Genomic DNA, 17,419 nt, shown 5'->3' on the forward strand with positions numbered 1-17,419 from the left:
GCCCAGAGGTGGCCCCCGGAAGCTCCGACCTGAGAAAGGTATGTCAGTGGCATGAGTGGCATTAAGGAGCTGGTGGCCACACCCCGTGGCATCTCCCTGCTGCAGCCGGGAAGCCACTTGTGGGAAGGCAAAAGAGCATGAGATATCAGAGCCCCGCTGAGCTTAGAAAACCAACTAACAGGATTCATCACGTCACTGGGAGCCACGATGTTATCTGTGAGTCTTCGCCTTAATCCTTCAAGGAAGGTTTCCGTTTTAAAGACAAAGAAACGAGGCTCAAAAGGGGAAGGAACTTGCTCAAGCTCTCTTGACCCATTTGATTTTACTTGGGGGCCACTCAGGGAGGCTCAGGCCGTACAGTAACGTTCTCAGGCTTCTGGAAAGACCAGCATAGCCAGGAGTTACATGGGGCTCCAGACTCCCTCACGGTACTTCACCTCGCTTATCCGCATCTGTGAAATGGGCATGATACCTCCCACTACAAAGTGTAAAGAGAAGGGACAAAGAAATGTTGCTGCCGACACACTGAGGCCAGGGAGGAGCTGCGTTACCTCTCTGCCTCTCAGCTCCTTATCTGAGAAATGGAAGCGAAGGCCACCTCCTCTCTGGGGCTGTGGGTGAATCGAGACGGGGGCTGTAAGGTGCCTAGCGTGGAGACTGGCGCTCGGTTCCCTTTCCCGAGGGGCCTCTGGTAGGCGGTACGAGGCAGCTCAGGGCTGAGCGAAGCCCGTGGAACGTTCCCACTTACAGTTTGGTCAGATCTGCCGACAACGGCCGTGCCTGGAATGTCTTCCTTCTGATCTCTGGCTTTGCCTCTGAGCTCTCGGCAGCCCAGCCTTTGATCCGCTCCTGGACGCTCACGCCCACTTTCTCCGGCTCCGGGGCAGCTGACGGGGGGGCTCAGGGGTGGCTGGTGGGGTTCGGATTCTGCTGCCAAGGCCAAGATGCTCTCCTCCCCAAACAGGCTGACCCGCTTCCTGACGCTGCCCCTGGGGGTCCATCCTCCCTCTAGCCGGCTTTCCCTGTCAGCTGCTCTGCTCTTGACCTCAGCAAATTCTTGGTCTTTTCCAGGTCCAGGCGAGGGGGACGGGGGCGCCTTGTCCGGCTCCCTGAGCAGCTTAGCTTTCTCTTCCCCAGGGTGCTGGTCATTCCTGGCTGAGCCCCCAGCAGTTCTGAGGCTGTCCGGCTCCGTCTGCTTGAAAAGCACCTTCTCCTTCTGTTCTCGGGTCTTCTTGGCTACCTCCAGGAAGTCTGAGTCTGGGTCACGAAGGCGAGGGTTTGCTCTGACCAAACACTCCGCGTCCACTTTGGGCTCCGGATCAGATGTCTCCGGCCCCCGACACTGGGCCGCAGGACCTGCAGTGGCCTCATCAGCCACCTTCTTCAGCAAGGCCTCTTTGCTCTCAAACGGGGCCGTGAGGTCCATGGACAGAGGCCTCCTCACCCATGTCTTCTCAGGCGGGGTGGGGGGCGCTTTCCCCACCGCAGCCTCCCCGCCAGGGCCTGGCTTCTGAGGCTGGACGGAGTCGATGAAAATGGCCGACACAGGCCTTCTCCTCAGGCGAGGTTTGGGCTCCAGAGTGGGGTCCCCTGTGTCCTCCACACTCCTGGCCTTTGACAGCATCTCATTTGGGCCCGTCTCCTCTTGGGGGGCAGCTGGCCTGATGTCCTGTGACAGGGAGGCCAGTCGGGGAAGGGTCCCAGGCTTTCGGGCAGGCAGGGCAGGCTTGGCGGCCACCTCGGGCCGGGAGCCCAAAGTGGGCTCCTGAGACACACCCGCGGTGGCCTCCCGAGCCCCCTCACCGATGCCCTTCCCCAGAGTGGGGCCGGCTTTGGTGGTTTCAAGGACAATCATGGTGTTGGATCGGGGCCGCAGGAAGGTGGCCTTGATAAGCACAGACGAGCTTCTCCTCAGGCTCTCCCTGCTCCCCGCCTCCTGTCCCACCAGCCCGGGCATCTTCTCGCTCAGGTCCTTTGCCACCAGGCCCTGGGAGCGCCCACAGGGAGGGGACGGGCTAGTTGGGCCGGGCCCCAAGGATGGGACAAGGGGTTTCACGTCCGGGGCCTTCTCCTTGCAGAAGGGCTTGGGGGCAAGTCTGGGCAGCGGGAGTAAGCGGGCCGGGCTCCTAAGGGGGCTTTTTCCTTCCAAGAGCAGCGTCGAGGGCGCCCCGGGGGTGTCCCCGGCCTGGCAGAAATAGGTCCGTTTCAGGGTCTCCTCCTTGGAGATCTCGCCGAGGCCTGGCACCCCTGTCAGGGAAGTGATGGAGCCGACCTCGACCCGCGTTGCCATGGCTACGGCTGTGGATCCATGGGGATTAAGAACATCCGAACTAGGGAAGCAACCACTGAAAGGAAAAAGCAAAGGAGAGGAAAAAATCAATTTTAATCTCAGAGTCTGAGTCCATGCAGAGCGTTTTGGGGGAATGGGCCCAGGAGGCCGGAGCCCTGGGTGCCGGACAACCACTCCCCACTGACCTCACTGGGGAAGCCCGGGCGGGCCTCTCCACCTCTCTGAACTCCAGGCAAGGCGAGTGGACCAGAGGGCCGTCTTGGAGTTTGTTCTGGCCCCAAGGGTGGGGAAAGGGTGGCAACATTCTCTAGGACCTTCCCTACTCAGCTCATCTCAAGGCCAGCTCTTTCAGTAAAACGGCATCATCTCTGCTCTACAGAGAAAGAAACCAGCTCAGAGAAGCCAAAGAACTGGCCTGATGTCACTTAGAGAATAAGGGGCAAAGTCGGGATTCGAACCAGGTGGGGCTGCAAACGCACTCCGCATATTCCAGCAAAAGCCCCGGTGAGAGCATCCTTGCGTCCCCTCACTCCTGTTACCCCCGAGTCATTCCCCATTTCAGAGCCTGCCCATATCAGGCATCCCCGCTGACCCTCCTCACAACCCTGGGCTGAGCGCCAAGCACAGAGAGCGGAGGGGACCGACCCCAGCTCACACAGCTACCAAAGTCCCTGAGGTCACGAAGTTGGTTAGTGGTCCCCAGCCCTACTAGACTGTCCCTTATCTCCACCTGCCCCCACACACCCTTCCAGATGCCTTCGAACAAAAAGCCATTTTTTTTCCCACTCCACCTGCTGTTTTTCTTGGTTTGCCTTTGGGTTCTTTTCTGCTGAACACCTATTCCGTGCTGGCTGCCTTCGGAGCCTCCGTGAGAAGAGTATCAGCTAGCGGTGAGGGTTCACCAGGAGTGAGGCCTCACACTAAGCCAGGCGCTTCACGTGTTTTATAAACCACATCCTCTTTATAGCCCTACGAGGTGGGTACGATGGTCATCAGACCGCATTCTGCAGCGGGTGCAATCCCCTCGTTCAGCCAGCTAGGAGCTCTGTTCTCTCTTATTAACCTTGCACAACCCTGAGAAGCAGGGGTCATCGCTATCACTATGAGGATGAAAAGCAAGGGCCCAGAGAGGTCACCCGACTTGCCGACATCACACAGCTGAAACTCGACCACATGTCCTCACCCCATTCAACCGGGCTGGGCCTTCTTAAACACCACACTGTATTCCTTTCTGGTCTGAAAAGGTGCCAGACAAGTCGCCGTTCTTGATTCCCCGCCACCAGCCTGTCCCCAGCCTTCATGCCCGTGTTCTCTGTCCCTGCAAAAGCTGCCCCCAGCCTGCCCCCATCTAGATGGACTAAAAGTAGAAGGTATTTTAGTTACACGCGAGCCCCCTGCTTCCCTTCCTGGGGCCCTGCTCTGCTGCCCCCGGCTCTGACTCACTCCGCAGCCTGCAGGAAAGAAAGGCAGACAGATTTTGATATTTTCTCTTCCTTACACGCTCGATGGTGCTGACAGATTTCTTCTCCCCGAAACCAGAGAACGCTGTCTAGACAGGGTTAGAGGCAGCAGAGAGGGAAAGATACGGAGAATCGGAGAACGGCAGAGTTGTAAGGCGTATCGATCGGGTCCTGCCCCAAATCAGGACTGTTCACCTTTAGAGCCAGTCCCCGTGACCTCTTGGAAACCGTGCTCTGGGACACACACACACACACACAGCCTGGACAGGAGACACAGGGCAACAACAGGATTCAAAAGATGGAGAAGTCCTTGGCAGAACCCTCACGTTCCCTCCACCTCCAGGACACTCCAGCCCTACTTACCCGAGCCGGCAGGCCCCGGCTGGGGATGTGTGCCTGCCTGACAAAGCCAACCGTGTCACGTCTCATGGCGATCGGGGCTGGCTGCACCCTCCCCTGGCAGAGGCGGGTGGGGGAAGGGAGGCTGAGTTTCAGCAGGTCTGGGAGACACAGGACCACAGCCTCAGCTCCAGAGTTCCGGAAGTCTGTGCACAGATGGCACAAAGGCTCTGAGCTCCAACTGCATCCGCTGGCACTGTCTCCAGCTTGTGAGACGCACACTCCTTGCGGCTTCTCAATATTGTAGCAGAACGAGGACTGAGTCCACGCTGGGTGCTCAATATAAACCTCCCCTGTTCCTCCACTACGTGTTTGCTGAGCACCTACTAGGTGCACAAAGATGAACAAGAAAAATCCCCTGCATTCAGGGAACTCACAGCCTTGCGCAAGAAACACACACACACACACAGAGGCAATTACAACTCTGGGTGATAAACGCCATGGTATATAGAGAGGAATGTGGGAGCACAGGAATAATATTCACTGCTTAGAACTGGGAATGGTGATCCCGAAGACTCCCTAGGCTGAAAGGTGACGCCAGAGGACTCCAGGGCCGGCTAATTTGGGAGCTGTGTCTCCTGGCTCAGAAGTAGTTGAACACTGCATCTGCTGGAGGTCCTGAAACGCCGCCTCAGGGCCTTTGCACGTGCTGCGCCTGCTTTCCGGTATTCCCTTCTCACTCACAGACAGACACAGGCCTGGCCCTCAGAACACAGCTCTGACATCTCTGCCCCTACCAACACACACACACACACACACACACACACACACACCCTGATACAATCTTCATCTTACACGTCCATGGAGCACCAGACATCCTCGGCAGGACTCATCAAGCTACACGGTTGTACTTAATGCTGTGTGAGCCTTCAGTCTTTCCCATCCAATGGCAAGCCCCAGAGTGCACCCTGAGTCCCCAGAAGCTAGCACGGCGCCCTGGCCTATCATAGCTCTGAATACATCATCATTGTTAAGTATGCACATAGAATAACGGTTGGGGGAGTGAAGAAATAGGTGAATGAAGAGATCTTCTTCTGCTCCCCAGTCTCCTAAGATAGTGAATAAGGACAGGTACCGCGAGTTTCACGACACAAAGCGATCGAGGATGCTGGAGGGGTTACTCTGACTCTGGAAGCTGGGTGGTGGCCATCGGTCAGTTGCTACTGGACAACAGGACCCAAGGGCTGTGAAGAGCTCAGCCGGGAGCCCAACCTGCCTACCTCACCAAGAGCACCCCCCCTCCCCGTTTCTCCGAACCACAGGGAGGCGCTCTACTGTGCCGGACAGGCCCCGTCAGACACCTGCTGGGACCACATGAACCCCAGGCCGTCCTGCCTTGTCTCCCGCTCCTCTGCCCAAGCGTGGAATGAACGCGTCTCTGCATAGCTTGTCCAGGGAAGGCGGTCATCCAGAGCAAACCCTGACTGGCAAATTCGGATCGACGGTGCACACGTGTTGCCCTACTCTGGGATCCTTGAACCCAGCTCAGTAGCCACCCCGCAGGGAAGTAAAGGGGGAAAGACGAGGGAAAGAAGACTCTTGGTCCGTTCCCCCTCTTAACCGGAACAGGGGCTCTGTTATCTGGAATGTGCTTCACATCCTGGGCTTCCTCTCGAGTTTCCATTTAAAATGGAAGGCGCCTTCCTTACCTCCCCCAACCCCATAGTATATAGTCAACCACCCCTCAGAACCCCAGGACAGCAGCTCTTTCTGCCCACGGGTCCTGTCCCTGTGCTTTAACAACCTACCATTTTGCACCCCCCAAAAAATAAAATAAATAAATAAATAAATTAATTAAAATGCCTGGCAAATACCTGGTATGTAGATATGGCTGCACCAATGAATCCACGAATTAACTAATACATCAGTGAACAAAGGGGGGTAAAGAGACTTTTTTTTTTCTTTTTTGAACCACCGCAATAAACAGCTAAAATAACATTTTGAAGTCTCTCCCAAACCTAAAACACAGGCCTCTCAGGGGTTCGCTTAACCTGTTGTAAAAAACGCAAGGAAACTGATTGAAATGTGTGCTTTAAAACCTTCCTTTAAATGCATCGCATATGTCATGCTTAATTTAAGACATGTCGGTCTCTTCCAGAACACTTCAGAAGCTCACTCACACACAGGCCAGCTGCTAAGCCTTGTGTGGCCTCGCTCGCTCTCTGTAAATGTATCAGCACTACGGCCAAAGCCAAGCAAACAAGAGCCCCCCGAAGAAGGAAGGGGCGCGGAGTGCGAGCCACCTCTCTGGTCGGATCTGTATGAATCATCAAGGAGGGTGCATGTGGGGCAGACAGGGTGCAGGGCTGACCCTGGACCGTGGCCCAGGGGGCAGTGGACGCCAGTCTGACCTCAAGTAATGGGGGCGGCAAAGGGTATGTCCCCGCCGCTGACCCTGCCCCATCTATAGGCTGGATCTCCCCTAGTGGATCTGCAAAATCTGAAATGCCCATTTCCTGCAATTTTATTCAAAGTAGCCCATTTTCCTGGGAACTGAGGCACTAAGGCTCACAGGTGCTGAAATTCGGCGGGAGATCATTCCAGAGCATCCATCCGTCCATCCCTCCTTCTGACTCTGCTGCAAACCAGGCTCTGTGCTCGCTCCTGGGCGGGGGAGAGGGGGTGCAGCCCTGTGGCTCCCAGCCTCCTCCTCCCGACAGAACCACACAGGGAGAAGGCAAGAGAAGCACCTCCATTCAAAACCAAACAGCTTGGCAGCTTTTCTCTCAGATTCACAGGCGTTGATTCGTTCCAACAGCTGCTGCAGATCTTTCGTAATTATACCCTTAAATCCGAGCTGGGAGCTCACCAGTCATTTACTCGGCCGTCTCTGGGTGCCGCTTGCTGGGAATGCCACCATCTGCCGAGGGCTGCGAGCCAGTCCTCACGCCTTCCGGTGTCTTCCGGAATGTGACCCGGCCTCCCCAAGTCTGCAAATCCACCGCGCATGGTGCACCCTGCGAGGTGCCGAGTACATGCCCGCGTCCCCCCAGGAGGACAGGGCCCCAGATGGAAGGGGCCTGGTGGCTGACGGCACTGGAGTGAATGCGTCCTCTCCTCTCCGTCCCCATGGCGACGGCCCGAGCTCGTTCGGTCGTTCATTCATCCGTTCATTCACTCCAGTACACAATTATGGAGCACCTACCATGTACCAGGCTCTGGGCCAGGCGCTGGGGACACGGCAGTGAACACAACACGTGGCAAGGTCCCCTGTCCCCATGGCGCTGGCAGTCAAGAAGATGGGAGCACACGTGACAATAAAGGGGGGAGTGGCCAGGGAAAAACTTCAGGAGGAAGGGACGTGGCAAACCCGCCTCCTCGCTGACATCCCCGTCTCTGGGGACCTTCCTCCAATCCAGTCTAGCTGCGCCGCAGGGCGGCTCTGACAGCAAGCACCATCACGCCACCCTGCCTTGCACACGTGCGTCCAACGCCTTCCCCGAGACCCGGCAGGATCCAGATCCCCTTCATCTCCCCCGTCCATCTGTCTGTCTCTCACATGCACTCACATACTTACTTTAGCACAATGAACCCCTGGACAGTCACAAGACACGCTATGCTCTTTCTCGACCCCCATGCCTCTACACTGCCACTGCCTACTAACTCCTAGTCATCCCTCAGTCCTAAGCTCCAAAATGCCACCTCCTCCAGGAAGCCTTCCCTGATGCCCTGTGGGCAGGTTCAGGAGCCTCCTCTGGGCTGTGGTATCTAAGTCTTGGTGTTCCTGCCTAGCCCAGCACTGATCACACACACAGTGACCGCCTATTTCATATTCCACTAGACTGGGCAGTCCTGGGTCCAGTTCATAGCTGTGTCCTCAGGGTCTGAGAGCAGAAGGGACGTAAAGCCAGTGTGCAAAAATTATTTGAAAGGAGAGCATCCCTGAGAGAAGAAAATAATAGCATCCAATGAAGCATGGCTGTGAGAAAACCCATAGCTCATCTGCTCCCAGGGCCAATGTTGGTGATAAAAGCAATTTGGCAGTATTCACTCCCAACTAGTAATTTCTGAGACTCCATCAAGAGTCAGGCAGCAGACTCCGTGACTCCGTGTACCTTCTGCCTCCTCCATTTAATACTCTCAACAACCCCGTGCTTCTCAAATTAGTACCACCACTCTAGAGATGAGGAAAACACCGTTTTGAAAATGAGCCAGACCACGTGCTAAGGAGGGGCAGAGCTAGGGTTGAAATCTGCTGACTATAAATCAAGTGTTTTCCCCCAATATACTCACCCCCCAAAGCATGCATTTATTTTTGATTCAATAACCCTGCTTCTTCCCCCCCCCCCAAATTTTATTTATGTATTTGACAGGAGGTGGGGGAGGGAGAGGGACAAGCAGACACCGCACTGAGCACGGGGCTCGATCCCACGACCCTGAGATCATGACCTGAGCCAAAATCAAGAGTTGGACACTCAACCGACTGAGCCACCCAGACGCCCCCAGTAACCTTGCTTCTAAAAACTTCATCCCACGGAAGGAATCCAAGGGAAGAGAAAGCCACCTACAAAAAGATGTCCATTACAGTGTTACCAACACAAGCACAGCAATAACCACCCCTAGGTTTAGGCTGCTAACCCTTATTTGAAAAAACCCAGGACTCCTATGCCATTTGAAGTGCCACAAAAGTTGCAAACGTCAGCAGGCAGACCAGATAGACCTCCGGTGTCCAGCCAGCCCAGAACACCACGAGTGGTGGAAAAATCCTGTCCCACTGCAGAAGCAGGTCCTCCTGTGAGCCCCAGCTTACAGATGAGGAAGACCAAAGCCGGAGCAGAGAAGGGACCTGCTCATGGGCAGCTGGAGTTAGGCTGACCCCACCCTCCTTCCTGTCAGATTTCTTCCAAAGTCCACACGGGCTTAACTAGAATAACTGCTTTTTTTTTTTTTTTTTAAAGGACTTCAGGTGTGCTTTTTTTTTTCCTTTAAGGTTTTATTTATTTATGAGAGAAAGAAGGGCAGGGGGAGGATCAGAGGGATTGAGATAAGCAGACTCCAAGCTAAGCGTTGAGCCCGATGCGGGGCTGCATCTCACGACCCTGAGATCGTAACTGGAGCCGAAACTAAAAGTCAGATGCTCACACGGAGCCACCCAGGTGCCCCCAGAGTGCCCACTTTTTATGACGTTCAGATGTAAAGGACAGTTCACAGCCGTTAGGATGGCTATTATAAAACAGCAAAAAACAAAAAAAACCAACCCAAGCAGTGCTGGTGAGGATGTGCAAAAACTGGAAACTGTGTGCACCGCTGGGGGGAATATAAAATGGTGCAGAAGCTGTGGAGTACACAGCGCAGACCCTCAAAACCGAACACAGAGTTACCATACGGCCCAGCATTCCCACCCGAGAGCAGGGCGTGGGACAGAGACTTGCACACCGGTGCTCAGAGCAACATTATCCACAACAGCCGGAAGGTAGAAACAACCCAAAGGTCTACTCTTAGATGAATAAACAAAATGGGGTGTCGCCAACACGGTGGAATATTATTCGACCTTAAAAAGGAAAGCTTTTCTGACGCGTGCTACAACACAGATGAGCCTTGAGGACACTACGAAAAGTGCAATAAGCCAGTCCCCAAAACACAAACACCGCATGACCCCACTTACTGGAGGCACCCAGAGCAGTCAAATTCATAGGGACAGAAAGTAGAATGGTGGGTGCCAGGCGTGGGGGTAGAAGGGAACAGGGAGTTAGTGTTTAATGGGGACGGAGTTTCAGTATGAGTTGGTGAGAAAGTTCTAGAGACAGACAGTAGTGCTGGTTGCACAACAGTGTGAGTGTACTTAATGCCACTGAACTGTACACTTAGAAACAGTTAAGATGGTAAGTTTATGCTGCGTGCATTTTACCACACTTAAAAAAAAAAAGCAAGAAACTAAACACAAATGTGAAGTAAACCTACTGCTTAAGCTCTAATGACCACAGGACTCAGCTCATGGGGACCTGTCCTTTAGGCAAATCTCCATTAAAGGCCCTCATTAAAAGTCCACACTGGGCTATGCCCCCTCACCTTGGGAATGCAGTGGGAAGCAAAGGCGACCCCACTCATGATCACAGTGGGTCACAGACAGTCTCGTGGAGGAGAGGGAAAGGAAAGACCATAAAATTTGCAGGGGGCCCTGACGGGGGCAGAAAGTGATGAATGGATGGATGGATGGGGAGTAAATAGGTGGGTGAATGGATGTGTGCATACATGGGTACATGGATGGATGGGTGAATGGACAGAAGGATGAATGGGTAGATGGATGGTTATATGGATCCATGATATATACACTGATGGACAGACAGATGGGTGGGTAAATTAATGGGTGGGTACATGGACGGATGGATGGATGGACAGATGGATAGTTAGATAGGTAGGAGGAAGGATGGAAGGATGGAAGGATGGAAGGATGGATGGATGGATGGATGGATGGATGGATGGATGGATGGTTAGATAGGTAGGAGGAAGGATGGAAGGATGGATGGATGGATGGATGGATGGATGGATGGATGGATGGATGGATGGATGGACAGATGGATGGTTAGGTAGGAGGAAGGATGGAAGGATGGAAGGATGGATGGACAGATGGATGGTTAGATAGGTAGGAGGAAGGATGGAAGGATGGATGGATGGACAGACGGATGGTTAGATAGGTAGGAGGAAGGATGGAAGGATGGATGGATGGACAGATGGATGGTTAGATAGGTAGGTGGAAGGATGGATGGAAGGATGGATGGATGGACAGATGGGTCGGTGGACAGAAAAGAATAGGTGGGTAGATATAAGGATGGAGAGGAGAAGGAATGGAAAAGTAGAGGGAGGGCAGATGGAAGAATCAATGGAGGACCACGTCCTTTGGGTGCTTCTGACCATGTGTTCATGAGTTCAGGGTCCTGAATTCAAATCTCTCACGACTATGGTTTTCTGAACGGGTGAAATGAAATAAAGCATGGAAAGCATTTAGCAAGGGCTCAATAAACATTAATCCTATTATCTTAGTTATTGTTAAGCACCATAATATATATCTTGGTTCACATTTTGGTTGATCTTCGTGGGGTGTTTTGTTGTGTGTGTGTGTTGCTTGTGTTCCACGATGAATCTGGATTGTTTCTGCAATAAGAACTGCCCTCTACAATAATTCGATATTGTTTTTGTAAGAAGAGCCACCCCCACAGTTACACTTAGAGCTTAGCATCTCTCTCCAGCATCATCTCGGGTTTCAGGCCTGGTCCAGCCACCTACCCGACAACTACGCCTCACACTAGACATACTCTGGAAGCTGAAATCCCCCAGGATCGCATTCCCCGTGGAAACACTGTCGAAGAATCCTCTCTGGAGACAGTGGCATGTGAAAGAGCCAGGTCAAGAAGACGCCCAGGGCACAGCTCAAGCCAGCAGCACGCAAGGCCAGCTGTCTCCCAACACTGCCTACAAGCCAGACTCCCCCTCTGTGGTCCACCCCCCCCCCAAGAAATACAGTTTCTGGCTGCGAATTCAGTACCACATCCCACAAGAAGAGCCAGATTACTCATTCCCAAGTTTGGGAGACATTTGGGATGTGCCAAGCTGTGGGTACAATATCCGATCTGGAGAACCAGAGGGGTACCCCCAGGATTCAGCAGCCATCCTCCAGAGCAGCTGAGGTGGGTGAACGGGGCCTGGGGGACCACTAAAGGGGGACAAGGGACGATGCAAACTAGTAGTGGCTTTTAGGATCAGCCCCAGAAGAAACCCTCCCAGGGGCAGGTGCTCCCAATCACAGATGTTGGGTTGGGGTGTCTGCCTCGCGTACAAGCAGCCCCGTGGGGCCCCAGGAAAATAAACATAGTGAACCACTACGGCTGCCTGTCATCGACCACTTCCTATGCACGGGATGTTCCATCACACGGCCAAAGGCGTGGAGCTCTGGTTAAACATATTCTCAACCAGGGGCCCCCGGGGGTCTCAGTTGGTTGAGCTTCCGACTCTTGATTTCTGCCCAGGCCACAATCTCAGGGTCGTGGGATCAAGCCCTGCGTCAGGCTCCCTGCTCAGCGTGGAGTCTGCATGAGATTCTCTCTCTCCCTTCTCCCTCTGTCCCTCCCCTGCTCATGCTCTTTCTCGCTCTCAAATAAATAAATAAATAAAATTGTAAAAAAGAAAAAAAAATACTCCCAAGCAATGCGGAATCGTTATTAGCAATTACAACTACTGTTTATTACGAGGATTCAGGGTGACGATCACAGTAAGTACCCAGCACTTTTTGTTACAAACGACCTAAAGGACAGGCATCAGGAGGAGGCCCGGACTGTGTGCCTGGCTCTGCCAGCAGCCTTCACAGACTGTGGCACAACCGCCTTTTTGGGGGGGGGGGAACCTCCTCCTAGCCCCATTTTACAGACAAGGAAACTGAGGGTCGATCAAGTTGCCTAACTTACCCACGGTCCCAGAGCAAGTTGGGGGTGACATCACTTCCCTCCATGGCTATCACCAACCGAAACTCACCTCTGAAAACCAGGCCCCGTTAACCCCTTCCTCTCTCTGGCCCTCCGGGTCCCGCTGGCATCCAGGTGACTTCCTAGTTTTCAGACCTTCTTAGAGGTAGGGGCTGACCCTGCCTCTTGTTCCGGGGGTGCTGAGCCCATCCCGAAGCCACAGCTGCAGCCAGGGGAGGAGGAGGAAGGGTTCCTGGTGAGCTCATCTTCCAGGGGCCACTTCTAGCCCCAGGGACCATCCAGTTGCTTTAACTTGGACAACACCCAGGCCTCTGTGGGGACAGGAAACATCCCTGAGCGACAAGGATCAGGACTGGCTTGTAAGAGCATCTAGAATCCTTTGTGTGGGCGAACACACCTGGCCCAAGCCCCATCCTGAGCAGCCCCCATCTCCGACGTGAAATGGAACATAACAGGGCACTCCCCGGAGGAGGTGGTCCGCAGGTCCCCGCAGCCTAATGTCCAAATCCACCAGCTGTACGCTGCAACATTCCTAGAAAGGGGCTCACCGCTCAACCCCAGGAAAAAACACACATACATATAAAATGATTGCTAGAGAAGTCACACACTTGCTGTGTGCCAGGCACCTCTAATCCCTTCACATACATTAACTCACCGTATCCTCACGCAGCCTCCCTTTACAGAGGAGAAACGGAGGCTCGGAGAGGGGACGTGGCCTGCCTAAGGTCACACAGCTAGGAGGTCCCAGAGCCAGGATTTGAACCAAGCCAGCTGAAAATAAAGCCAATATTCTGAACCCCAAGACATGGTGCTGACAGCTTTCAATCATCGGTTCGGACGCACGGTGTGACTGCCTAGCCTAGAAATCCTACTTCAGAATAGTACCACTGGTTATCTTTACAAGTGGGGTTACAACAGTTTTATCTCCTCCTTCTGGGTTACCTGTATTCCTAAATGTTCCACAGTGAAAATAATGTATTATAATATAAACATATATAATGTGTGTTATAATAAGGACAAAGCGAGGATAAAAATTACTAATTTGGAAAATGAAATGAGAGTCACGTAACAAGCAGTAATCTCAAGCCACCACGTGCCAGGCGTGGGCAGCCGAATAAGGCAGAAGGACCCACCAAGTGTAACTACGAAGGTACGAGAACCCCGCAGTACTCCGGAGAGAGGCATGCACATGGTGGGGGCCTCACCTAACAGCGCCACCCACCCCCCCAACGGGACAGCATGGAGGCGACTCGCCTTTCACCCCACATTCACCCGTGTGACCTCGCTGAGAGCTCCCCGCCAAGCTGGGAGGCAGGCATCGGCATCCCCATTCCACAGGTGTGAACACTGAGGCAGAGAAGGGAAGTCACGCCCGTGGCTGGGGACCCAACGGCCAGAGCCGCATGGCTCCAAACCCGGGCAGTGCCTTCAGGCTGCTGCTGCCATCCACGGAAGAGCCACCTTTCGGGGGTGACTCAGGCCTCAGAACAGGAACTGGGTGACACCCACGGAGCCCCCGCGGAAGCCCAGCCGACCCCGACTAAAGCCAGGGCAGATGGCTCACACTTGTGCTGCTGGGTCAGCCAGCACGCTGGGCATTCCAAAAATTCCTCCAAAGCTTTTTCCTGCCCCCCCTTTCCAACAAAACCCCCATTTTTAATGAACCGAAAGAAGGAAAAGCAGAGGGGCTGTGATTAAGGCCTGTGGACAAAGGCGATCCTGGGAGGCTTGACGGCCTTTCCAGGGTTAGTGCCGACAGTTACCGGGCACCTGCCGCCTCTCCGAGAAGAAGGCGGTCTGCTAGTTGCCAACACTTCCCCTCGCATCCAAATCCCAAGTGCATCACGGGAAACGGTTTGGCTGCAAAGCTGAAAGAAGGGCGACCAGGAGAACCGTGCCTCCGGGCCCCCCCGCTCCCCATCACAGCCCTGAGCACACCTCTCTCCGCCTCCTCTTCTCTCTCCCCCAAGAGAGCAGGGACCCAGCACAGGCCCTGGTATACAGTGGGCGCTTAATAAATAACAAAGATGGAAAAGATCAACAGTCCCAGGGGAGAAAAGGGAGCACTGCACTGAAATTCTCAGGGGAGGGATGGTATTTCCCACAGGGTCAGCGGAAGATGGGAAGGCATCGGGCTGCCTTGAGCGTTATTATAGGGAATCTGGGTTTGCAGGAGACAGGCCTGAGTTCAAATCCAGACTCTGCCACTTCTACCTCAAGCTGAGTGAGTAAGAGACTCTGGGAGCTACCCATCCAGTTCCCCTTCCCCAGTGAAAGAGGCCCAGAGAGGGAAAGGGGCTCACCCAAGGACACACAGCAGAGTAGCTGGCATGAGAACCCAGAGTCCTGACTTCTGGCTCAGAACTCACTCTACTACACTCTGTGTTCTCTCCCATGACCTAGGATCCCTTCACATGCCAAGTACAGTCCCTGGTGTGCAGGTAATCAGTTCCAGAAACAAAGGCAGGAGTTTCCAGGGCTGGGGCCTAAAATGAAAGAAACGATCGTGGGCAGCTTCCCAGGCCAAAGGGCCCTGGGACGTCCCCCACCAGTGACGGCCGGCCCAGGGCCCAGGGCCCCCGGCAGCGCTCCGCGGGGCACAGCGCCCACTGAGGCCCAGCCTTCATGTCCGGGCAGGTCGGCCAGTGCCACTTCACACAGTGACCTCAGTGTCCCCAACGTGCCCACTGGCATCTCCTTCTGCTGGGAGGCCCCGCACACCCTGAGTTTCCTTCCCCCAGCAGTGTCTCACTCCCCCCCCCCAGGTAGACAGGCCAGTCCCAGAAAGAGCTTTAGTCACTGAGGACACAAAACAAAAAGAAAAGAACTATGAACAGTCGGCAGCCTGACCCGGAGCCTTTGAAAATACAGCTGGACACCACCGACAACGACGACATTCACACACGAAGGGGCTCCGGTGCGTCCTGCCTGCCACTAGCTGCCAATGGGGTGGGGGGGGTAGGCGCCCCGCCTCTCAGAGGCTCAGCTTCCTCATCCGTAAAATGGGAACGACACTAACGCCTGTCTTCATAGGCGGAAGAAGGGATTCCGTAAAGGATGAGATAAAATACTGCACCGACCCACGAGTCCGTCCGAGGAGCTGGAATATAGGAAGCAGTCAATCCAAGCTAACTGCTATTTCTGATTATAGCTCCTGTTACTATTTCTGCTGCCACCACCAGCAAGAGAGATTTGGATCGTGATTTATAAAGCAAGTCCTTGGCGTGTCTTACACACATTTGTTTTAAAGACCCTAAGGTGATCTTTTTTGGGAGGAAGGGTTCCCGTCTTTCCAGGGCCTACTACGTGCAGGAAGCTTTCTATGGTTTTCTTACCCAGTCCCACAAGGACCTCACGGGGAAAATCTTAGCATTTTCTTTCTGCAGAGGAGGACTGAGACTCAGAGAGGCCAAGTCACTTGTCCAAAGTCACACAGCAAAGACGTGATGGAGAGAGGACAGAATGCTGCGACTGTCCAGCTCTGTCCTGCTTTACCACCGGGGAGGTGGCGGGGGGTGGGGGTCAGGACCCAGGGGCTACAGTCAGGCTCCCTGGACCTGCATTCACCCTTCCCAGGAGGGACCCTGGGCATGCGACTCCCTCTTTGAGCCTCAGTTTTCTCTTCTGTAAAATGGGGCCATGAGAATCAAAGGAAACACAGATGAGCACATGCCTAGGAGAGAACGAGTGTTCTCTACTTCTTGGTTTTATTTTACTCTAAATAACAGCACTGTTGTCAAAAGCCAAGTCTCAGCAAGGAGAAGAAAGGCAGCCTACAGTCATCAACCCCAAACGTCTTTTTTTAAAAAAAGATTTTATTTTTTTGCGGAGGGGGGGAGCATGCACAAGCAGGGGGAAGGGCAGGGGGAGAAGGAGAGGGAGAGAATCCCAAGCAGGCTCCCACTGAGCATGGAGCCCGATGTGAGGCTTGATCTCACAACCCTGAGATCGTGCCCTGAGCCAAAACCGAGAGACGCTTAACCGACTGAGCACCTGGGTGCCCCAACCCCAAACATCCGAAGGCACAGAGGCCCGGGCTGAAAGCCACCAGGCTCACACAGGTCAAAGACTAGCCTTTCGTGCCTCCAGTGACACCTTGGCCCTTCTGAGACTCACCTTACAGATGAGGAAACGCTCAGAGAGATGAAGCAACCTGCGTGGGGTCACAAAGGAATGCCATGTGTGGGGCACCCCAGAACCTCTACCTACCCCACCCAATTTCCTTCAGAAACCCACCCCTGACACCCAGCAGAAGGGACCCATTAGCAGACAGCCCTCCAACTGCAGCAAAGGGGGCAGAGGTCCCAGAAACATCCCTTTCCTCACCCCTTGCCCCAAGGCCCTGCGGGTTCCCAGGACCAGAAGCAACCCCCCTGGGCCTTTGTGGACTAAGAATAACACGAGATAATAATGCAGATAATGCCGACGCACGTACATTCATTAGCACGCGCCATGTATTTCCCCAGCGAATGAGGCAGACGCTAGTATTACTCCCATTTTACAGACGAGGAAACTAAGGCGCAAAGGGGTTAACTCCCAGGCCCTAATTCACACAGCTGGAGAGTGGTGGCGCTGGGGTTTGAACCCAGGCAGTCTGAATGCAGATTCCCCACAATATTCCCAAGGGTACTGGGAATATCCCATTCTGCAGAATTCCACGTTCCACCCCAGTCTGGACCACATCAGCTCCACGCTCACAGGCACCAGCGGCAGAGTGGCCACTTGTGCCAAGTGTTGCACAGCCCTTCCTGCTAACGGTCACAAGCTTGGACCCTACACCCACTTTACAGATGGGAAAACTGAGGCTCAGAGAGGTCAGGATACTGGTGGAGGGTCATGTGACCCATAAGGCC

At 54.1% G+C, this 17,419-nt stretch overlaps 1 protein-coding gene across 1 annotated transcript in view; it reads right to left on the reverse strand.

The window, feature by feature from the left end:
• The window catches only part of LOC123788199 (uncharacterized protein KIAA1671-like), a 40,673-nt gene that overhangs the window by 16,726 nt on the left and 6,528 nt on the right, over positions 1-17,419 (reverse strand). The window contains 2 exon segments of the mRNA XM_087857249.1: positions 749-895; positions 897-2,345. Of these exon segments, the coding sequence (XP_087713375.1) occupies positions 749-895; positions 897-2,290 (1,541 nt within the window). The 5' untranslated portion in view covers positions 2,291-2,345.

Source organism: Ursus americanus, chromosome 30 (genome assembly GCF_024610735.1).
Source record: "Ursus americanus isolate L20-20 chromosome 30, mUrsAme1.1.p, whole genome shotgun sequence".
NCBI lineage: Eukaryota > Metazoa > Chordata > Mammalia > Carnivora > Ursidae > Ursus > Ursus americanus.